This window comes from Schistocerca piceifrons, chromosome 5 (assembly GCF_021461385.2).
Source record: "Schistocerca piceifrons isolate TAMUIC-IGC-003096 chromosome 5, iqSchPice1.1, whole genome shotgun sequence".
Lineage (NCBI taxonomy): Eukaryota > Metazoa > Arthropoda > Insecta > Orthoptera > Acrididae > Schistocerca > Schistocerca piceifrons.
In genome coordinates, this window is record NC_060142.1 from 364,947,789 (window position 1) to 364,973,240 (window position 25,452).

Genomic DNA, 25,452 nt, shown 5'->3' on the forward strand with positions numbered 1-25,452 from the left:
CATATTACTACCAGACATGATCTAGTTACTGTAGCTGATGCGTCTGTCTGCCTATACAGGGAGCCTCAGATCACCTGTACAGACACTTTTTCTCAGCAAACAGAGGGTCCAGTCATGGTCAGGTAAAATGCACTTCAGGCGTATGACTGAGAAGTACTCTTGCAGTGCCTGTAAACTGTTGGAAAACTCAGAAAATGAACTCACTCTTAGACCTTCAAGTAGGAAAAATTAGTTATCAAGACACAGAGTGGTACGTTTGACTACAATTCACTGTTTTTTTCATAAGCAGAAACATGATGGCTGGAGCTAAGACTTCAAAGTTATTATCCTATTCATGAACTTTGCGTTGTATTATGTATTTTCAACACAGTGTCAACAGGATTTTCTTTATTACTTCCTATGTCTCATTTTAACAATTTCCATACACTATTAGTGGTATCATCTCACTCTTCCTGACAATAATAAGCTATCTTTCTCCACTATCTTACAGAGACAGTGCATATTTATTACTGATCCCTCCAACCAAAGCCAACACTGAAACTTTCTTCTCCTAGTTCATAACAGCTTCCAACCATGAGCCATCCCCCCCCCCCCTCCACCCCCCTCCGCCAAATTTTCCTGTGATAACATTCCAGCAGTTACTTACTTACCTCCAACTTGGCCGCACCTTCCTTGCCCATGTCATTTCCCAAGGACACAAACCTCTCAATGGAAGAAAGAACAGCCACACACAGGCAAACCCTTATTAAATGTTCATCCCTGCAGACAAAGGCTCTATCACTGTTGTGATGAGACAGCAATTATCTGACACAATGCATCTATCAATGATCTCAGTTCTCCAACTGCAAGCTCTGCCTTAGTGATTCCCCCAACCTTCCCCCACAGAAGTCCAGCATAACTTCCAATCCCAATTTGAATACATAACCCATCCAGAGTCTTCCTCCTCATCTCAACAATCCTCGCAGACCCACCTGCTACATAGTTCCAAAAATTTACAAACCCAAAAGTTCTGGATGCTCCATCATTGTCCGTTACTGTACTCCCACTAAAAAATCTCCACTTTTACCAACCAGTACCTCAAAACCACTGTCAATGGTCTAGTCTCTTATTTTAAAGATATGAACCACTACTTTTACCAACTCCCAACCATCCCCACTCCATTATCACCTGAAATCCTACTCATCACTGTTGATACCACCTCCTCAGCACTAAATTCCTTGTACCCACGGGCTTGCTGTGGCAGTCTGTCTAGTGGGTCATATAGCCACATGGACATTCACATAGCACCCTTCTATACCAGTGACATTATGGGTCATCTGGAAAAACCTCCCTTGTCTTCCAAAGCCCTTTTCTGGCTCAGGATCAATGACGACATCTTCATAATCTGGACCCAGGGCCAAGACATACTATCCTCACGCCTCCACAGCCTCTACCTTCTCTTCCATTCACCTCACCTGGTCTTCTTTCATTCACCACACCTGTGTCACCTTCCTGGACACTGTTTCATCCATGCTTCTGTCCATATCAAGACCACTAATCAACAGTACCTGCATTTTGACAGCTGTCATCTCTGTCACACCAAAGAGTTGCTCCACATAATCTGGCCATCAGTGCACAGCACAGTTGCCTGACGTGAATTTCCTTGTGCACTATGCCAAAGGTCTCAATAATGCCTTTACACAGAATCACTGTCCCCCAAACCTAGTCCACAAGCAATTTCCCACACCATATTCTCACACATCACTGCTTCTCCTACCATCTCAATGAATCAGCAATGCCCCCACACCCAAAATAATCCTGGATTGTAGCAACTGAACCACGTCCTTTGCCATGGCTTTTACTTCCTATCATGGTGCACATTTATGAGAGGTATCATTCTCACAATCCTTCCCACCCTTCCAAAAATTGTATTCCCTTCCCCACATAACACCCTGCCTCATCCTTATGCCAAACCCATTCTCAACCCCTTGCCCATCCTGTGTAAGACCTAGGTGCAAAATATGTACAATTCACCCATCCAGCACATCCTACTCCAATCAGGTCAGAGGCTAATTGTACCCCAGCAGAGACAGGACCACCTGTGAAACCATCCATGTTATATACCATCTCTGCTGCAATTTCTGCCTGGTATCTTATGTGAGCATGAATACAGACCAACTATCCATCTGAATGAACAGTAACCACCATATGCGGCTAAGAGCAGAGTTTGGAGCACAGCAAGATGGAAGCTCCTCATATGTTATGTTTTCCACTGCCACAAATATTAATGTTTTTCCTTCTTTCATGTAATATGCAGTATGTACACGAATGTATGAATATCAAGAGCTCAGGTGGAAACCCAGTTCTAAGCAAAGAAGGGAAAGCAGAAAGGTGGAAGGAGTATATAGAGGGTCTATTCAAGGGCGATGTATTTGAGGACAATATTATGGAAATGGAAGAGGATGTAGGTGAAGATGAAATGGGAGATATGATACTGCGTGAAGAGTTTGACAGAGCGCTGAAAGACCTGAGTCGAAACAAGGCCCCAGGAGTAGACAACATTCCATTAGAGCTACTGACGGCCTTGGGAGAGCCAGTCCTGACAAAACTCTGCCAGCTGGTGAGGAAGATGCATGAGACAGGCAAAATACCCTCAGACTTCAAGAAGAATATAATAATACCAATCCCAAAGAAAGCAGGTGTTGACAGATGTGAAAATTATCGAACTATCAGTTTAATAAGTCACAGCTGCAAAATACTAATGCGAATTCTTTATAGACGAATGGAAAAACTGGTAGAAGTCGACCTCGGGGAAGATTAGTTTGGATTCCATAGAAATGTTGGAACACATGAGGCAATACTGACCCTACGCCTTATCTTAGAAGAAAGATTAAGGAAAGGCAAACCTATGCTTCTAGCATTTGTAGACTTAGAGAAAGCTTTTGACAATGTTGACTGGAATACTCTCTTTCAAATTCTAAAGGTGCCAGGAGTAAAATACAGGGAATGAAAGGCTATTTACAATTTGTACAGAAACCAGATTGCAGTTATAAGAGTTGAGGGACATGAAAGGGAAGCAGTGGTTGGGAAGGGAGTGAGACAGGGTTGTAGCCTCTCCCCGATGTTATTCAATCTGTATATTGAGCAAGCAGTAAAGGAAACAAAAGAAAAATTTGGAGTAGGTATTAAAATCCATGGAGAAGAAATAAAAACTTTGAGGTTCGCCGATGACATTGTAATTCTGTCAGAGACAGCAAAGGACTTGGAAGAGCAGTTGAACGGAATGGACAGTGTCTTGAAAGGAGGATATAAGATGAACTTCAGCAAAAGCAAAACGAGGATCATGGAATGTAGTCGAATTAAGTCAGGTGATGCTGAGGGAATTAGATTAGGAAATGAGACACTTAAAGTAGTAAATGAGTTCTGCTATTTGGGGAGCAAAATAACTGATGATGGTCGAAGTAGAGAGGATATAAAATGTAGACTGGCAATGGTAAGGAAAGCGTTTCTGAAGAAGAGAAATTTGTTAACATCGAGTATAGATTTAAGTGTCAGGAAGTCGTTTCTGAAAGTAGTTGTATGGAGTGTAGCCATGTATGAAGTGAAACATGGACGATAAATAGTTTGGACAAGAAGAGAATAGAAGCTTTCGAAATGTGGTGCTACAGAAGAATGCTGAAGATTAGATGGGTAGATCACGTAACTAATGAGGAGGTATTGAATACAATAGGGGAGAAGAGGCGTTTGTGGCACAACTTGACAAGAAGAAGGGACAGGCTGGTAGGGCATGTTTTGAGGCATCAAGGGATCATACATTTAGCATTGGAGGGCAGCGTGGAGGGTAAAAATCTTAGAGGGAGACCAAGAGATGAATACATTAAGCAGATTCAGAAGGATGTTGGTTGCAGTAAGTACTGGGAGATGAAGAAGCTTGCACAGGACAGAGTAGCATGGAGAGCTGCATCAAACCAGTCTCAGGACTGAAGACCACAACAACAAACAACACGAATGTCCCTGAGGGTTAGTTACACATAGTTTCAATTAAATTTATAGTTCAGTTAATTATTTTTATCTTCTTGATTCAAATGGTACAATTACTCTCACTAGAGGCTCAGTTAATTAAAAGTTATAACTATCTGAAATTCTGACTGTAGAAAGTAATGGGAAAAAACTTTGAGCTAATCAATAGAATACAGATTGTTGTTTTCATTCATTTGAAAATAGAAACCATCAACTATTAATTAGGTCATGGTGTGACTGCATAACCATAACTAGTACAGTACAGTTTAGTGACTTGCACAAGACTGCCAGATGGAAGTGGTACATAGCAATGTAAGGAGCATTAGCCCAACAGAGGCTGCTGGCTATGGCTCAAGCAATTCAGGTGGAGGCCTGGAGCATCTGAACAGCACACTACTCAATTGTGTGACATGCACACAGTAGTGGTGGCAGAGGTTTCTTCCCAGTCAGAAGCTGATACAGCATGGAAACAGCCTCTCTGTCTAATGCGACAGCATGCTCAGTAGGAAAAGTCCTCGTGGAATCAACTTTAACTTTTGTAACTCATGCTTGTAGTTGTACTAAACATTTGCAAGGTTAGTTACACAAAGTTTCAATTAAATGTATAGTTCAGTCAATTATTTTTATCTTCCTGATTCAAATGGTATAATTAATCTCACTGGAGGCTCAGTTAATTAAAAGTTATATCTAACTGAAATTCTGACTTTAGTAAGTAATGGGAGAAGCTATAGGGTTATGGATAGAATACAGAGTGTTCTTTTCCAAGAACACCAAATGAATGTAGTGTAATAATTACAAGTCAATTATCAGTCAGTATAGCTCCACACATGAATGAACTTAACTCACACTGCTACAATGAATTCTGATTCAAGAAGCTCCACAGATATTCACACAGAACTAAGTGGAACCCATGCTTTCCCATCCATGGCCAAGCAAGTTTAGGTCCCTGTGTTGCAGTCAGACTTTCTGATTACTCAGCTATAGAGGAAGGTCTTTTACAAACACACTGTTATAGAAACATTGAAGGATTTTAGTATATCTACTGGATAACAGCAGTTAGAAGAAATCTGTTCTAAATGATCATGTTGTACTGTTATTATTTTAAGCTATTCAACATTCAGCTGGCTTTTACGTCATAGCAACTTCTTAAATTTATCAGATGTCATAAAGTTTCATGAGTTGTTAGTATTAGAGCATGTTATACTTATCACCAAATAATAGTATATTACTGTGTAATTAGAACACACTTCAATAAACAGAATACACATAAACTTAAAATAACCTCATTTAACCCAAGCAAGCATTACTACTCCATTTTCTGCAGTTAAAGCATATTACGAATATCCAAACGAAGGATTGTGACTTTAGACCTCTAATTGAACAACAACTTACCTTTACTGTGTGCCATTGTCCATCACTGACTGTAATATTACTCAACCACAAATCTTTCTCTTCTGGTTGAAGGCTATTGAGGTTGTAATAGAAATGAAGCTTGCTGTCATTTATCTGCAGAAAACAATACATAAAACATGAACACATATTTTCCTAATAAAAACAAAAATGAAACACTAATATTCACATGGATACTCAAAATTCTATTTACAATAAAGAAACTGACAATATTTATGTCACTTCTCTACATATACTAAAATTATTAAGAAGGCCCATATTGAATCTCTTATATTCCTATATCATATTCTGATAGTTTAGTACCAACATGTATGTGAAAAATATGGTGTGTTGTATGAGATTAAATTACTGATGGAGTTCAGGAACTCTCATTATGACGTATTTTTACTCTCTTTAACTATTTTTCTCACCTTTGGCCTCATCACCGAAGAATTTTGACCATTGGGTACTGCTTGAACCTTTGCTTAGCTGCCTGCCTATAGCTTGAGTGAGGAACAGCACATGCCCCATCAAGGGACTGACTGTATCCTAGGTTCCTCTTATGGCTTAGGAATGGACGCATCTGTGGCCAGATGGATTATGGGCATGGACTATGACAGTTATTGCTTGTAGTATTGTGATCCAGGACACAAGTGAGATATGGTGTGTGTCCTCCACAAACACTGCTACCTCTCCCTTCACTCTGCACCAGTAAGGTAGTTTCACAGCAGCACTAGCAGCCTACATTCCCAATTATTTGATGGATGTATTCCAATCTTTGTCTTGCTCTTCAGTTTTTACCCTCTACAGCTCCCTCTAGTTTCATGAAAATCATTACCTGATGTCTTACCAGATGCCTTATCATCATGTCCTTTTCTCTTGTCAGGGTTTTCCATACAGTCCATTCCTTGCTGATCCTATGGAGACTTCCTCATTACTTATCAGCCCACCTAATTTTCAATATTCTTCTGTAGCATCTCAAATGCTTCTCTTTTCCTCTGCTCCAGTTTTCCCATGGTCCATATCTCACTATCATACAATTCCGTGCTCCAGTTGTACATTCTCAGAAATTTATTCCTCAAATTAAGATCTGTGTTTGATACTAGCTTACTTCTCTTGGTCAGGAATGCTCTTTTTACTAGTGATGGTCTGCTTTTTCTGTCCTCCTTGCTCTGTCTGGCATGGGTTATTTTGCTGCCTCAATTCTTTTCCACTTTCACTGAGGGTAGCAACGTCATCAATGTGGATAGCAATGATATCAGTGAATCTTAAGATTGACATCCTCACAAATTGAATTGTAATCCCACTTTTGAACCTTTCTTTTATTTCCATCATTACTTCTTTGACATATAGATTGAACAGTAGTGACAAAAGACTACATACCTGTCTTTCACCCTTTTTAATCAGTTCAGTTCATACTTGGTCTTCCACCCTTATTGTTCCCTCTTTATTCTTTAACATATTGTATAGTTCATGTCTTTCCCTACAGCTTACCCCTATCTATTTTTCTCGGGATTTTGTACTTCTTGCACGATGTTACATTGTCAAACATTTTTTACAGGTCGAAAAATCCTATGAATGTACTTGATTTTTCTTCAGTCTTCCTTTCATTACTATCTGCAATTTCAGAACAGCCTCTCTGGCACCTTTACTTTTCCTATAGAGAACCTGATTGTGATCTAAAATATCCTCAATTTTCTTTTCCTTTCTTCTACATCTACATCTACGTCCATACTCCGCAAGCCACCTGACGGTGTGTGGCGGAGGGTACCTTCAGTACCTCTATCGGTTCTCCCTTCTATTCCACTCTCGTATTGTTCGTGGAAAGAAGGACTGTCGGTATGCCTCTGTGTGGGCTCTAATCTCTCTGGTTTTATCCTCATGGTCTCTTCGCGAGATATACGTAGGAGGGAGCAATATACTGCTTGACTCTTCGGTGAAGGTATGTTCTCGAAACTTCAATAAAAGCCCGTACCGAGCTACTGAGCGTCTCTCCTGCAGAGTCTTCCACTGGAGTTTATCTATCATCTCCGTAACGCTTTCGCGATTACTAAATGATCCTGTAACGAAGCGCGCTGCTCTCCGTTGGATCTTCTCTATCTCTTCTATCAACCCTATCTGGTACGGATCCCACACTGCTGAGCAGTATTCAAGCAGTGGGCGAACAAGCGTACTGTAACCTACTTCCTTTGTTTTCGGATTGCATTTCCTTAGGATTCTTCCAATGAATCTCAGTCTGGCATCTGCTTTACCGACGATCAACATTATATGATCATTCCATTTTAAATCACTCCTAATGCGTACTCCCAGATAATTTATGGTATTAACTGCTTCCAGTTGCTGACCTGCTATTTTGTAGCTAAATGATAAAGGATCTATCTTTCTGTATATTCGCAGCACATTACACTTGTCTACATTGAGATTCAATTGCCATTCCCTGCACCATGCGTCAATTCGCTGCAGATCCTCCTGCATTTCAATACAATTTTCCATTGTTACAACCTCTCGGTACACCACAGCATCATCTGCAAAAAGCCTCAGTGAACTTCCGATGTCATCCACCAGGTCATTTATGTATATTGTGAATAGCAACGGTCCTATGACACTCCCCTGCGGCACACCTGAAATCACTCTTACTTTGGAAGACTTCTCTCCATTGAGAATAACATGCTGCGTCCTGTTATCTAGGAACTCCTCAATCCAATCACACAATTGGTCTGATAGTCCATATGCTCTTACTTTGTTCATTAAACGACTGTGGGGAACTGTATCGAACGCCTTGCGGAAGTCAAGAAACACGGCATCTACCTGTGAACCCGTGTCTATGGCCCTCTGAGTCTCGCGGACGAATAGCGCGAGCTGGGTTTCACATGACCGTCTTTTTCGAAACCCATGCTGATTCCTACAGAGTAGATTTCTATTCTCCAGAAAAGTCATTATACTCGAACACAATACGTGTTCCAAAATTCTGCAACTGATCGACGTTAGAGATATAGGTCTATAGTTCTGCACATCTGTTCGACGTCCCTTCTTGAAAACGGGGATGACCTGTGCCCTTTTCCAATCCTTTGGAACGCTACGCTCTTCTAGAGACCTACGGTACACCGCTGCAAGAAGGGGGCAAGTTCCTTCGCGTACTCTGTGTAAAATTGAACTGGTATCCCATCAGGTCCAGAGGCTTTTCCTCTTTTGAGCGATTTTAATTGTTTCTCTATCCCTCTGTCGTCTATTTCGATATCTACCATTTTGTCATCTGTGCGACAATCTAGAGAAGGAACTACAGTGCAATCTTCCTCTGTGAAACAACTTTGGAAAAAGACATTTAGTATTTCGGCCTTTAGTCTGTCATCCTCTGTTTCAGTACCATTTTGGTCACAGAGTGTCTGGACATTTTGTTTTGATCCACCTACCGCTTGTCAGCAACTTGGATGCATGAGCTGTTCAGCTGATTGTGTTATAATTGTTGCTCTTGTTGGCTTTTGCAATCTTGTGAACTGTGTGCATGATATTTTTCTGGAAGTCTGATGGTTTATCACCAGTCTCATATGTTCTATACACCAATGTGAACAATTGCTTTGTTGCAACTTCCCCCAATGGTTTTAGAAATTATGATAGAATGTTATGCATTCCTTCTGCCTTATGTGACTTTAAGTCTTCCAGAGCTTTTCTAAATTCTGATTGTAATATTGGATCTCCTACCTCTTTCCTATCGACTCCTGTTTCTTCTTCTATCAAACTGTCAGCTTAAAGTCCTCCCCGTCAAAGAGGCCGCCAATGCACTCCTTCCACCTGTCTGTGCTCTCCTCTGCATTTCTTAGTAGTAGTAGTAACTTCATTCTTCTGTAGATCTCTTTTTACAAGGATATATAATATTTCAAAGTATTTACAAGTTTAGACCAGTTTAAAATAAGCTAATTCATGTATGCATACATTTACAGACTTCTAGTTAGAGATTTACTCCTGGTATACAATAGTTCTTTTGTGAATAACATATTAAATAATGTAACGCCACACTGTTCACTAATATATCACTATCAGTCACTCAATACACTTTACACACATTGTTTCATAACACTTCACTCACTACACACACACACACACACACACACACACACACACACACACACACACACATTGGTGATCTCTCGGCCATTTTCGGTACCGCAACTTCCCATTTGCTATCCTGAAAAAGTAAGTCAGCATCCTTCTATAATGAGTGAGATGTTGATCTCAGAAAGAGGAAGAGGTGTTAGTTTTGTGCTATGCATAGCTTGGGGTTAAGTTCTTCTATAAAAGGAAAAAAGAAGGACTAAAACTTAGTGTGAAAGTGTTATGTGGAATGTTGGATGTTTTATAATCATTATTATTGTTTATTTGTATAACATTTTTTTTACCAAACCCCTAATCCTTCAATGTATGAAATGTATTGCATAACAGGCACTTTTTAGTTGCTTTTTTAAATAAGTGTATTTTTGCAATTTCTTTAATCTCTTTTCATAATTTATTGTACAGTTTTATTCCTTGGTAGAAAATGCTGTTTTGAGTTTTATGTTTATTTTTTCTTAGTAAATGTAAGTTCAGTCTAGCTCATGTTCCACGGTCATGGACAGCACTGTTTGTGCAGTAATTACTAATGTTATTTCTGATGTGTGCATCTGATTGGTAAATGTTTTCACACAGAGCAGTTATAATCCCCAGTGTTTTGAACAGATCTTTGAAATGAGTTCAATTACTATTTTTGGTTATTATTCTTATGGCTCTTTTCTGGAGTTTGAAAATTGTTTTCATATTTTGTGCATTTGTTCCCCAAAAATGAATGCCATAACTAAGAACTGAGAGCACATATGAATAGCATGTAACTAAAAGACACTGCATGTTACACACTGATGATAGGATTCTATGGACAGAAAATGCTGATGACATTCTGTTTGCAATTACCTCTGTGTGTTAACACCACTTCAACTGACAATCAATAATTACTCCTAGAAATTTTGCATTTGTTACACAGTCTATAGAGGTGACATCTGCATTTATTTTAATATTGTCATTTTCCCACTTCAAACTGAAGTTCATGGCATTAGTTTTCTTTACATTCAACGTGACTTTATTGCTTATTGACCAATCGTAAACTTCCTTCAGAATTTCATTTGCTTGTTCTGCAAGGAGTTCTCTTTTTTTTGCAGTGGTTATAATGTTGCTGTTGCCAGTGAAGAGAAATTTTTCACCATCTACATCTACTCTACATCTACATTTATACTCCGCAAGCCACCCAACGGTGTGTGGCGGAGGGCACTTTACGTGCCACTGTCATTACTTCTCTTTCCTGTTCCAGTCGCGTATGGTCCGCGGGAAGAACTACTATCTGAAAGCCTCCGTGCGCGCTCTAATCCCTCTAATTTTACATTCGTGATCTCCTCGGGAGGTATAAGTAGGGGGGAGCAATATATTCAATACCTCATCCAGAAACGCACCCTCTCGAAACCTGGCGAGCAAGCTACACCGCGATGCAGAGCGCCTCTCTGATTAACACCATTGGGAAAGCCATTGATATACATCAGGAATAGTATTGGTCCCAATATGCTATCTTGCGGAACCCCTATATTAATGTATTTTGGTTCTGATAAGTATTGGAATTCCCACTGCTCCATTGATATTACTACCCTTACTTTAATTTCACTGAAGTTTGTTTTAATTTTTCTATATGCTCAGACATTCCTTCCAACAATCATTTCTTTTTCGATTTCTTCATATTTTTCATGTAGCCATTTTGCCTTAGCTTCCCTGTAGTTCCTACTTCTTTCATTCCTAAGTGACTTGTCTTTCTGTATCTTGAATTTCCCTAACATTTTTATACTTTCTTCTTTTGTCAAGAAACTGAAGTATTTCTTCTGTTACCCGCAGTTTCTTTACAGTTATCTTTCTTGTACCTACATTTTCCTCTCAAACATCTGTGACTGCCCTTTTTTGAGACTTCCACTCCTCTTCAACTGAACTTCCTACAGAGCTATTCAGTACTGGCTATTAAAGTTCACCCTGCACTGCATCATTACTAAATTGTGATCTGAGTCTATATCTGCTCCTGAGTATGCATTACGATACAATATCTGATTTCAGAACATCTGCCTGACCATGATGTAATCTAACAGAAATCTTCCTTTATCTTTCAGGCTTTTCCTAGTATATCTGCTCTCCTTGTGATTCTTGAACAAAGTATTCACTATTACCATCTGAAATTTATTGCAGATCTCAGTTAGTCTTTCTCCTCTCTCATTCCTACTATCAACCTCATATTCTCCCTTAACCCTTTCTTCTACTCCTTCCCCTACACACAGATTCCAATCCTCCATGGCCATTAGAAATTTATCTCCCTTTATGTATTGAATTACCAGTACAGTATCCTCATCTACTTTTTCTATCTCTTCATCTTCTGCTTGTGACACTGGCATGTATACTTGATTTATTGTTGTCAATGTTGGTTTGCTGTTGATTCTGTTAAGAACAACCCTATCACTTAACTGCTCACAGTAACTCACTTCCTGTCCTATCTTCCTATTCATAATGAATCCTACTCCTGTTACACAATTTTCTGCTGGTGTTGATATTACCCTACACTCATCTGACCAGAAATCCTTGTCTTATTTCCATTTCACTTCACTGATGCTCACTGTATCTAGATTGAGCCTTAGCACTTCCCTTTTCAGACTTCCTAAGTTGAGTACCATGTTCAAACTTTTGACATTCCATAACCCAACTCGTAGAACATTATCCTTTCATTATTTATTCACTCTTTTTCTCATGGCCACCTCCAAATTTGCAGTCCCCTCCTGGAGATCTGAATGGGGGACTAGTCCACGATTTTTTGCCAATGGAGAGATCATTTTCAGTCTCTTTCCAGAGATCTGAATGGGAGACTAGTCCATTATCTTTTGCCAATGGAGAGATCATCATGACACTTTTTCAATTACAGGCCACCTGTCCTGTGGATACATGTTATGTGTCATTAATGCATTGGTTTCCATTGTCTTCTGCATCCTCATGCCATTGATCGTCGTTGATTCTTCCACTTTTCATTTCTGATTCTTCCATATTTTAGGGGTAGTTTCCCACCCCTAGGTCACGAAAGTCCCCTGAACCTCAGTTCTCTCCTCCACCCTCTTTGACAAGGCCACTGGCAGAATGAGGGTGACTTCTTACGTCAAAGGCTTTGACAGTCACTGCTGATGATTTTTATTCAAAATTTAAGCAGTGGCAGGGTTCAAACTTGGGACCTACACCATGGGTTTTGTACTTCACTTTAATGATGGCTTCACAGTCTCTGTCATATAGGTTCTTCCCACCAATACCAGATTTTCTAAATTGTGCAGGTGAGAACTTTCCCTACGGCATATACGAGGGTGGCTCAAATGGAAACCTTAAATTAGTAACAACAAATCAAAATTTCATGCCATTATCCTGTAAGTTGGTAAGTGTGCAACAAACATCAAGCAGAATGGCCTGTAGGTGGCAGCATAGTGCAGATGCACACATACCGTCGCAGTATCAGTATAAATATGGCTGCCCCACTTGTGGCTTGCACCAGGGAAGAACAGCATTCTGTTATTCGGTTTTTGCATAATGAAGGTGTAAAACCTATTGAAATTCATCGATAAATGAAGGTTCAGTATGGTGATGCATGTTTGTCACAGCAGCAAGTCTACGAATGGAGTAGGAAGTTTGCAAATGGTGTGACGTCAGTTGAAGATGCTCCTCGTCCAGGTCAGGCACAACGAGTTGTGACTCCACAGAACATTGCAGCAGTTGAAGCCATAGTGAAGGAAAACCGACGAGTGACACTGAATGACATTGCAGCATGTTTACAGATTAGTCATGGGTCAGCACACCACTTTGTGCATGATGTGCTCCAGTTTCACAAAGTGTCTGTAGGATGGGTGCCATGGCAGCTGACTCCTGAAATGAGAGAACAATGTGTTGATGGTTGTGACAAACTTCTTCGGCACTTTGAACAAGAAGGTGATGGCTTTCTTGCATGAAGCGTTACTAGGGACAAAACCTGGGTTCACTTCCACCAACTGGAAAAGAAGAGAGCAAGCAAGGAGTGGCGCCATTCCTCATCACCAAAACCAAAGAAATTTCAAACAGAACCATCAGCAGGGAATGTTATGCTGACTCTCTTTTAGGATGAAAAAGTCATCATTTTGGGGCTTTACATGCCTAGAAGGACCACTGTCACCAGTGCATCATACACAGATCTCCTAAAAAATCATCTGGAGCCTGCAATCAAATCAAAGCGACATGGATTGCTGTCAGCAGGTGTGCTTTTGCAACATGACAATGCAAGGACCCACATTGCCCATACAACAGTTGCAAAAATCACAGACCTGCATTTTGAGTGTCTTCCTCATCCGCCATACTCACCAGACCTTGCCCCAAGTGATTTCCATGTGTTTGCACACTCAAAGATGCAATGGGAGGTAAGAAGTTCCGTTCTGATCAAGAGGTACACCACGTGGTGCATGAGTGGTTGCGCAGACTACCAAAAGAATTTTTTTCTAAAGGAATTTATGCATGTTGTAAGAGCTGAAGGACTTGCACTGAGCATGGGGCAGGGGATGTTGAAAAGTGATACAGCTTTGTATCACTTCTGCACAATAAATAATATTTAAAAAAATATTTAAGGTTTTCATTTGACTCACCCTCGTACTACATCCTTCCTGTAACTCCCCTAGCCTGTACTTCCCAGAGTCTGTGTCCTTCATCTGCCTATCCTGTTCCCTGCTACCGCTCTAGCACTACAAACACCTTCTATCCTGTCAAAACATCAACATTGTCCTTTCTCCTTCTCTACTTCTACCCTCCCCCCTCCCCCCCTCCCCACCAATGCAGCACCTAGCAGTCCTATCTTGTCTCCACCACATCCCTGCACATTCTCAAAGACAGCACTAGCACCCTACCACATCCCTACCTTGATATCACTCCCCATCCCCCACCCCCCACCCCCCATCCCCAATGCATCTTCATTACCCTCACTACACACCTCAGCTAGACTGCTGCTCACATCAGATGCTGTCACAGTCAGGCCTCATGTGTTTATGTGTGTAAATTTTCTGCTTCTAAAGAAGGACTTTCCCTGAAAGCCTATCTGTAACTCAATACCAGAAAATTATTATACCATTTGGCATAGTCATACATAATAAGCAAGCTGCAAACATGCACTCTCAGTCATATAATACTGTCCATTATGCTTATCAAGCTGTAGCAGTTGTAATTAGTTGTGGTGCTTAACACAGTCACAGAGCTCTGTTAATTAACTAAAGTCAACTGCCTATCATCTACCAAAGATTGTACTATATTATTACATTTGCGTGAGGGGCAACAAACACACAACTATCTACACAAAAACCTTTGAACGCCTGTATGTCATGTCAAAACCTAAAAATAATCTTACACCTACATTTCAGTATTTGCAGCCAATAAAATGCGACTGAACATAATATTCACAGATGCATCATCTCACATATGCAACCCTTGGCAACCAAATGAATCCTCATTAGTAGCGTAAGATCCACATTCTATAATGCTCTAACTACTTATGTTAAACATTACAAACTGGAAACATCATAACTCAATTACTGCTAAGGAGATTAGGTTGGAGCCTGTTTTTCTCAACACCATTCCTAAAGGTGAGTCCTGAAATGCCCAATGGTCACCTCTGTCTTTTTGCTTCTTCTCTCAAATTGCAAAATATTTCTGTTTCCTCTAAATTCAACATCATCTAATGTTTTTCTTCTAAATATAATACAGTTGGACCTGATTTATATGTATATCAAGTGAAAAAGAAAATAATTACTTGTAACTAATAACTAGAAGTCAACTACAGGCACAGTAATACACATCATATTTTTCGCGACCCCCTTCCTCTCATGATCCTTCTCACAGAGAGAGAGAGAGAGCAAAATTAGATACTGTATTGTAATTTGGCACTTTTCACTGTACAAACAAAGTTACAGTATTAAGGAGAAAATAAATTATTTTGAACTTGATTCTGCTTTAAAGAAATAAGATAATTTGGCTTGTTTCACTTTTCATGCATTAAGTATATACACCTTATTTTGCAAATTTATTAATGAATTCAGACCTTTTTCACAACACGTTTTTGCACTGGTGTAATGCCTGCACACACCGATTGCACCTAACACTTCAGTCTGTTTAGGTTTTTCAAGATTCAAGCCATCATCTCTGTCTCAATCACTGTCACTTGAAACTGATCTACCTTCTTGATCATCATCGCATTGTTGGCACACATCAGCAATAATCTCATATTGTAGTTCTGCACACATGGCCAAATTATTATCAAAATATACAAACTGTTAAAATCTTTACCTTCCAGAAGAGCTTGCTCATTACCAAACATGTCCTCCCCTGGTAGCTGAGTGGTCAGCGCGACAGTATGTCAATCCTGAGGGCCCGGGTTCAATTCCTGGCTGGGTGAATGGTCTGCTTGACAGAAGGCCCCAGTCACATGACATTTACATTTACATTACAAGACATGACTTCACTAAATCCACTACCTCATCAGCAGCAGCAGTTTCTCTCAGTAACGCACCAGCTTTAAAGAAACAGTTGTTGATTCTGGAGGATGACTCCAGTTGCAAGGCAGCCAAAATAAATTCCATGGCTTGTAGTAAATTAATGGAGAGACTTTCAATTCCTGCATTAGCTAGTGCTAACAAACGTTGAACCAGTTTTCCCTACAGTGTGGTACAGGGTAGTGTCAAAAAATATCAGTCCAATGATGTGCATTCCTGTTCCACTACAGCAGATGCCAATTTTTCATCATGGAGTGGTTGCTGACACACAGTGTTAGTGTTCTCCATTGCCCGGTACCTCATGTTCTGTGACTTCACATAAGTAGGAATATGAAACCAAGCTTCGTCACTTAAGATGTAATGGAAAGGATCAAGCAAACCATCACTGATATTATTCAAAAGCCAGGTGCAGCAATTTTCGAGTATCTGATTGTCATCCTTCTGTAATTGCTGCACAATCATCACGCAATATGGCTTCAAATGAAGATTTTTCAATATCTGCTGGCAACTCATCATACTTACATGTGCCTGTTGAGTCAATTTACATGTAGACTTCTTTGAGCTGCGAAATGTCTGCAAAAACTTCTGGTGTGCGAACTGAAGGAATTCTTTGTCATTTTACATTTTGCACATATCTGTAGGTGTGCCAGTTTTTATACAGACTCTTAATTGCTCTCTTTGCTGGTAGTCCTCTATCTGGATACCTGACCCCAAAAATTTCAAGAGTTTCCTCAATCAAAACTGTTTTCATATATGCTTCCATAATTTTGTTTCTTTCTTCCATCGAGAAAGTCATTTTGCAGGCTGCAAAGAAAAATGTCTAACTTCACTGATGAAATAAATGGAAATGCTGACAGAAGAATATTAACAAGGGATTATTGCATGAAACTGTCCACAGTTGTAGTTGTTTACTCTATTTCAGAAGTAGTAGCATTGCATTTGCATTCAAAGGAGAGGCAGGCTACTTTTAACGATGCCACCCTGTATAATGCACTTTGAAAATTGCAATAATGCCCAAATCAAGTGGATATAGAACACTGGTACAGTCTGGAAGGAAAAATTCCATGTGAACATTTTCCAAAACTACTTGGGGTGGATGTGCTGACATCAGTCCATAAGGAGAAGGATCCTCTCCCTCTCCTTTTCGCCTAATGTCCTGTTTTTTTTAATCATTGTTCAATTTAAATCATAATCACCCAAGAATTTTTATTGGATTTGTATTGTCTAGGCTTTGTCTTAACACCTTTGAAACACCTCAGATTCTTCTATTTTCCTATCACAAGTGGGGGAAGTTTGTCAGATCTATCTGCATTCGTGGCACAAGGAACTGTCATGCAGATTTTACTTCTGTTCCCTCCACAGCATGAGACACCCTTTTCAGATGATGTTTTACTTTGAAGAAGACTATAAAATAGACCAGTCTCATCATGGCTGCAGATGTTTTGAGGTTGGTAATCCCTTAAGATACCTGGCAGAACCTGATCAATTCAGTGTTGCATCATGACATACACCGCAGGTTTTGATTCGTCAGAAATTGTACTCCCTGTGATTCTACAATAATCTTTAAATCCTTGTAATCATCTAGATGAAGCCTTGAAATCAGTAGTGATGTTCAAACTTCTAGCTAAATCTATCGCCTTTGCTTTCAGGTTGTCACCAGTATCAGTTGCAAAGCGATTTAGAAAAGATTGCTGCATGGTGTGGCAGGTGGCAGTTGACGCTAAATAACGAAAAGTGTGAGGTGATCCACATGAGTTCCAAAAGAAATCCGTTGGAATTCGATTACTCAATAAATAGTACAATTCTCAAGGCTGTCAATTCAACTAAGTACCTGGGTGTTAAAATTACGAACAACTTCAGTTGGAAAGACCACATAGATAATATTGTGGGGAAGGCGAGCCAAAGGTTGCGTTTCATTGGCAGGACACTTAGAAGATGCAACAAGTCCACTAAAGAGACATCTTACACTACACTCGTTTGTCCTCTGTTAGAATATTGCTGCGCAGTGTGGGATCCTTACCAGGTGGGATTGACAGAGGACATCGAAAGGGTGCAAAAAGGGGCAACTCGTTTTGTATTATCACGTAATAGGGGAGAGAGTGTGGCAGATATGATACGCGAGTTAGGATGGAAGTCATTAAAGCAAAGACATTTTTTGTCGCGGAGAGATCTATTTACGAAATTTCAGTCACCAACTTTCTCTTCCGAATGTGAAAATAAGAGAAATCAGAGGTTGAACAGAAAGGTTTAGGTGTTTGTTTTTCCCACGCGCTGTTCAGGAGTGGAATGGTAGAGAGATAGTATGATTGTGGTTCGATGAACCCTCTACCAAGCACTTAAATGTGAATTGCATAGTAGTCATGTAGATGTAGATGTAGATAAGTAGAGCTACACCCCAAGTTCACTGTAACCATATAAAAAGTGCCTTTTCCAAATCTACGTATCTCCCTTCTTGCTGACAGCTGTATTTTGTTGATTTTGCACCCAATTTTAAAAACCCATTCAAAATACTGTTTCTTTTGCTGATGACTGCACATAGTGTGGTACAGGCAATTCCTAAGAATGAAGCAATTTGAGATTTTGTTTTTCTGTGGATTAGAATTCTCCTCTCATACGAGGGCGGGACCCAAAAGAAACCAGATTGTTGTCATAAAAAATTTATTGATGAACCTTTTTACAAAATTACTTCAGTCACCTTCAAAATACTCTCCATTAAATGCGATGCATTTGTCAAGTCTCTTTTCCCACTGTTGGAAGCGTGTTTGGAACTCTTTAAGTTTGATATTGTCCATTGCCCTTTGCGAAGCTGTTTTTACCGCCTCCACATCATCATAACGCTCCCCTTTTAGAGTTTTTTCATTTGTGGAAATAGGAAAAATTCACACCGGGCTAGGTCCGGCAAATACGGAGTGTGGGGAACGACAGACCACATCTGAGATGCCAAATAGTGGGTCACTCGTAAGGCTGTGTGTGCTGGAGCTTTGTCATGATGCAGAAACCAGTCACCTGTTCGCCAAAGTTCCAGGCGTTTCCTCCTCACATCCTCTCGCAGACACCTTAAAACATCCAAGTAAAAGTGACGCCTTAAAACATCCAAGTAAAAGTGCTGGTTAACAGTCTGGCCAGGGGGTACGAATTTCCGATGCACAATTGCATGAACATAAAAAAAGACAATGATCATCGTCTTCACATTTGACCTCACTTGCCTTGCTTTTTTTGGTCTGGGAGAGTTGGGAGTCCTCCACTGGCTTGGTGCTTGCTTGGTTTCTCGGTCATATCCGTAACACCAACTCACATCCCCTGTAATGACTTTGTTCAAGAAGCTTGGATCATGTGCAATCTCTGTTTTCAAGTCCTGACACACATTCATGCGGATGGTTTTTTGCTCCTGTGTGAGAAGGCGTGGAACAAATTTAGCAGCAACACGTCTCATGTGCAAATCCTCACTCAAAATCTGCTGGCACAAGCTCCAACCGATTCCTGTCTCCGCTGAAATTTGGTCAATTTTTTGGCGATGATCCTCGTTGATCTTCTGGCAGACCTTTTCAATGTACTCCTCATTTCGCGATGTTGAAGGGTGTCCAGAATGAGCTTGGTCTTCAACACACATCTCACCATATTTTAAGTGCCCAAACCACTCGAAAACCTAAGTGCACTCATAGCGTCATCCTGGAAAGCTTCCTGAAGCGTTTGGTGTGTCTCCGTTGCAGTTTTTTAAGCAGAAAACAAAATTTCACACACACTCTTTGTTCTTTTAAAGTTGCCATAATGACTTCGCAGAGGTAACCTGCCAGCAGACAGAGAAACACAATCTCACACTTGCACGTTCAGCTCTACACTGACACTGTCTACACAACTGTTTCATGAAGGTCTCTACTAACACCATCTAGCATGAGAACCCTGCACTACGTCTACGAGTTGCAGTGCCCTCGGAGTCTGGTTTCTTTTGAGTCCCCCCACGAATGAGTTTTTCTTCCTGATTCAGTGTGTTACTTTTCCTTTTTCTGTTCTCCTTGCCCAATTGAAAGTGACTGAAAGACAGAACCACTGTTCAACAACAAACAGCAACCAGTAACTTTTAACTTCTTGCTTGTTAGCATGAAAGAAATTCTCATACTTAAAATAACAGTGCCAGAAGTGTCTTTGTTTCCATGCTGCCAGCTTTGCTTAGTTGTCTTTTTCTCCCTTGTCTCCATGGCACCACTAGTTCTTGCTTTGTATACATCAACAAAGTTAAGGAAAATATCATAGGGATTCTTTTCAAGCAATGGTGCAGAGTGCAATTATGCAAAACTCAATTTATTTCACCAGATCTTGTTATGTATAGTATGAATTATATAAAAATGCATGTTTGTTGTTGTTGTTGTGGTCTTCAGTCCTGAGACTGGTTTGATGCAGCTCTCCATGCTACTCTATCCTGTGCAAGCTTTTTCATCTCCCAGTACCTACTGCAACCTACATCCTTCTGAATCTGCTTAGTGTATTCATCTCTTGGTCTCCCTCTACGATTTTTACCCTCCACGCTGCCCTCCAATACTAAATTGGTCATCCCTTGATGCCTCAGAACATGTCCTACCAACCGATCCCTTCTTCTGGTCAAGTTGTGCCACAAACTTCTCTTCTCCCCAATCCTATTCAATACTTCCTCATTAGTTATGTGATCTACCCATCTAATCTTCAGCATTCTTCTGTAGCACCACATTTCGAAAGCTTCTATTCTCTTCTTGTCCAAACTATTTATCGTCCATGTTTCACTTCCATACATGGCTACACTCCATACGAATACTTTCAGAAATGACTTCCTGACACTTAAATCAATACTGGGTGTTAACAAATTTCTCTTCTTCAGAAACGCTTTCCTTGCCATTGCCAGCCTACATTTTATATCCTCTCTACTTCGACCATTATCAGTTATTTTGCTCCCCAAATAGCAAAACTCCTTTACTACTTTAAGTGCCTCATTTCCTAATCTAATTCCCTCAGCATCACCTGACTTAATTAGGCTACATTCCATTATCCTTGTTTTGCTTTTGTTGATGTTCATCTTATATCCTCCTTTCAAGACACTGTCCATTCCATTCAACTGCTCTTCCAAGTCCTTTGCTGTCTCGGACAGAATTACAATGTCATCGGCGAACCTCAAAGTTTTTATTTCTTCTCCATGAATTTTAATACCTACTCCGAATTTTTCTTTTGTTTCCTTTACTGCTTGCTCAATATACAGATTGAACAACATCGGGGAGAGGCTACAACCCTGTCTTACTCCCTTCCCAACCACTGCTTCCCTTTCATGTCCCTCGACTCTTATAACTGCCATCTGGTTTCTGTACAAATTGTAAATAGCCTTTCGCTCCCTGTATTTTACCCCTGCCACCTTTAGAATTTGAAAGAGAGTATTCCAGTCAACATTGTCAAAAGCTTTCTCTAATTATGCATTATGTATATAAAAGGTTTAATTAATCCTTTTTAATTTTTATTTTTCTGGGCTGACAAAACTTTACATATAAATAAGAATTACTCAAAACAGAGTTAAGTATAAATCAGGCTTAACTGTATATTCAAGCTTTGCATGATATTTCCCTTTTTGGGCTTACTTTAGCGATGCTCCTTTGTAAAGCAACCACCAATCTAATCTAAAACTAGAAACTGCAGTCCATCCCACAGGCCCCAGAAACCCCAATGGTACTGACCCATCAACGTGTCTTCCTCTGTTAATGGCATCACAGTATGGAGTGGCTTGGAGTCTGCACACCATGCTCCCAGCCACTGGTGGTTTTCGTTACCTGGAGCCACTACTACTCAAGTCAAGTAGCTCCTCAACTGACCTTGTGAGACTAGGTGTACCTTGAACCAGTCCTACTGCCAAGGAAAAATACTGGCAGCAATGGGAATTGAACCAGGGTCCTCCTTAGTAATAATTAAGTTTTAGTGTTTCTACTTTGTAACTCTTAATACAGGGTGTACATAAAGTCCGAGAACACTTTCAATTATTTACTGCACAAGAACTAAAAAACACTGTACAGATATCATACACATGTCATTTTGAAGAGAAACCCTGAAAGTTATGTATACCGCCACAGCGTAGTTTGGTAATTTGCCGATAGCGCTAGTCATAAAAATGGCGAGTGCAGGTGCCATGCTACAGAAGGGGACAGCTGTTTCGTGAAATGGCCTCCCCAATCACCAGATCTCACTCTGCGTGAATTTTTTCTGTGAGGAAACAATAAAGATCTGGTGTATGTACCGCCTCTACCAAATGATGTAGCAGAGCTCCGGGAGAGAATACGGGAAGCGACTGCCACAGTCGACAATGTCATGCTGGGATGAGTATGACAAGAATTTGATTACCGTATTGACGTCTGCCAGGTCACTCATGATTTGCATATAAAATGATTGTAATTTAAAATAATAATAATAATAATCTTTGGTAGATGATGGGAGGTCGACTTTACAGAGCTCTGTGAGTGTGTTAAATGCCACTGGTATTATGAATAATATACATAATGGACAATCTAGTCCAGCTGACATAGCTTGCTTGCTGCTTATTTATTACTTTTGACTGTACCTAAAGGCATAATAATTTTAAGGTACGTAATACTACATGGGAAATATAGACAAATTTACATTATATGTATGTTACTACGTGTAATAATATGAAGTAATGATTTGCTTTTCCTTGTTTTATAGAACTTTACAATGGGATCATACCATCCTAAAACAAGTTTTGCTTACTAAATCACACATTTGGACAACTGATGCATCATATCCCCCACACTGTTGTCATGATATAGTTGTACCATAGCTTCACAACTCTTAACTCAGTTGGACAGTGTTAAGTATACTGCCTAAGACAAATCTGTAGCACTCAGAAAACATGGTCCGATGACAATGTCACTTAGTAAATGTAAACACCATTGGTGGGTATGTAAATGATTACATGAGCAATTCTCTAAAGCAAGTAGAACAGCCACCAGAGTGCATTAGTGCTGTTGATGTATAGTGTTATTACCAGGCCTGGTATGGTATAAAAGCTGCCTGACCAGCATCAGATGCTGAGTGATCACTATGAAAAACACAGATATGCTGTGTACTTGTATGAGAAAGCATTATCAGCACCTTACAGGGGTAGAAAGATATTACATATGTGTTGTGGATCTCTATTTGGTTGATTGGTTACATCACGCAATTTTTAGATGTGTAAAGGATTTGGATATTACTGTGGCCTGATGTTGGACTGCATGGGAATGTGAGGGCAAGTACACTCATCATATGGTTCCAGTGGACCATATCTGACCACCACATGGGGAGATCACCATATTGTGCACCAAGCACAATGTAACCACACCTGCAGCTGCCATTCGAGAACAAGTAATGGACTCTCTGCAGCATTCTGTGCCAGTACGCATCATAGGTCAGAGACTAGCACCACCCAAACTTGGGAATTACTCTCCCAAGTGTAGGCTGTCATTAACACAAGACAAATGGCTACATTTGGAGTGGTGCAGTGACCGGGAAGCATAGACTGTTCATGACAGACATTGAATTGTGTTCAATGATGAATAAGGATTCTGCTCTATCCAGGATGACCATTGTCAGTGAGCATGGCAGTGGGCCATGTATCATTCTTCCAATGTTTTGGAGAGACACAGTGGTGTTGCTACAGGTGCTGGGGCATGAGAAACCATTGGATAGACTTCAATTCATGGCCAGTAATCAGCAGGGGAACTCTGACAGCAAATATATATGTCACCATCAGGCTTTCCACCCCTGCTAAAATTTTTGCAAGAGATGATTGTTCCTGCCATGACACATTACTGTGGCAGACATGCTAAACACACAAGTTGTAGTGTGCTAATGGTTGCATGTACAGTGCTATGTTGATCAGCCCATGAAGGAGTGATACAGCAATTTTCACCTCTCTTCCCTTGCTCATCAGGATGAAGTTTGCGTACTTCACTCGTTCTAAAGCTGTCTTAATGTCACCATTGAATTTATTCACCACTGTCTGCAACTCTCAACATATGAACAACAGACAGTGACTTTTGGGAAGAATACTACAGTGCTACAATCAAGTTTTAAAATTCTGGAATGCTATCTCGTTTATTAATTCAAATGAAAATGAGGAAAATGTGCTTTCACTATAAATCCTATCTGAGATCCAGTCTAAAAGCAATCTTTGCAGTAACAATTACACATTTTAATTACAACTTATCAAGTGGCACAATATTCACAATCCAGCACTAATATCTGTTAACGCTTTGGAGACCGACCAGTTAGAACAATATTGGGCCAAGAAAACCGGCCATTTATGCCATGTTTTAAAGTGTTACTAGTGCATATGCAACTGATAATCTTCGTGAGTAATACGTATGAAAAAAGGGCCAAGCTTCAGGATTTATTTTTCGTATTTCCTTTAGTTCTTTGACAAATTAAAAATTTTAAAATGATGATGACAGAAGGAATAATTATCATCCCAAGGAAAAAGTGAGAGGTGAGTTAGTGAGCAATTTCTTCCTCTTGAGCTCCCAAAACTTCTTGCTCACTCAACAAACATGATGTATTTATAACAGAATTACAGCAAACTGTGAAAACTATTGAGTACATGCACAAGATTATATCAAGGTGATCATAGTGGCTCAGTCATTCACAATGGTGTCTGTTATGTTTGCTAATGTTTCTATCAAAATAATTCTATAACTGACAATAGAAGGCAGCACCAGTTGTGGGGCAGCTCCAAATACTGATTATTGGGCTATCCTGACTCTTTCATGCCCAATCAATTAGGACTGTCTTGTGATTGTTCAGTCTAGTTCAACAATCACTGTTAACATTAAACTAATTCTGTAATTAATGTCTGCAAGTAAATTTTAAATGATTGACCATATATGTCAGTATGGGTAAAATCTTCAGTATTGTTAGAATAGTGTACAAACATATTAACATTAACTATTAATACTAACAGTTATTCGTCTTGGCAGCAGACCTAACATGGGATTCACTGCTCACTTATACCCTTAACATCTTATACCCTTAACATCTACTACAACCAGTGGAGTGGATAGTCTCCCATTCATGTATTGTTTGCAAAGTTTCAGCAGTGTAATCACTGAGATATGATTTAATAAAAGATGGCCCAAAATGCGGCATAAACATGCATAGATATCTTGCATCCTCATGCATTACCTCTCATGCAGTAGAATCATGGTGCCCCCCCCCCCCCCCTTTTTTTTTTAACAGGACAACGTCATTTCACAAGAGGCACATGATTCTATGAGATGTCTATGCAATGCTGAGGTACCCCCATACTCCCATGGCCATTATCAAACTCAGATCTGTTTCTGACAGAACTGTATAGAAACAGAGAGTACATCAAGTTCATCCAAATGCCAGTATCCAGGATACTGAGGACCATATACAACAGCTGCGGGCCAGTTCAGGAGAGGGTCCAACAGATCTATAACACCCTTCCCAATTGGAT

General features: G+C 40.0%; 1 protein-coding gene across 1 annotated transcript in view; it reads right to left on the reverse strand.

Annotated features, from left to right (window-relative positions):
* LOC124798994 (neural-cadherin-like) overlaps nucleotides 1–25,452 on the reverse strand; it is a 331,157-nt gene that overhangs the window by 108,756 nt on the left and 196,949 nt on the right. Inside the window, exon 26 of the mRNA XM_047262530.1 lies at nucleotides 5,392–5,505. Within this exon, the coding sequence (XP_047118486.1) occupies nucleotides 5,392–5,505 (114 nt within the window). The remainder of the gene's footprint in view (nucleotides 1–5,391; nucleotides 5,506–25,452) is intronic.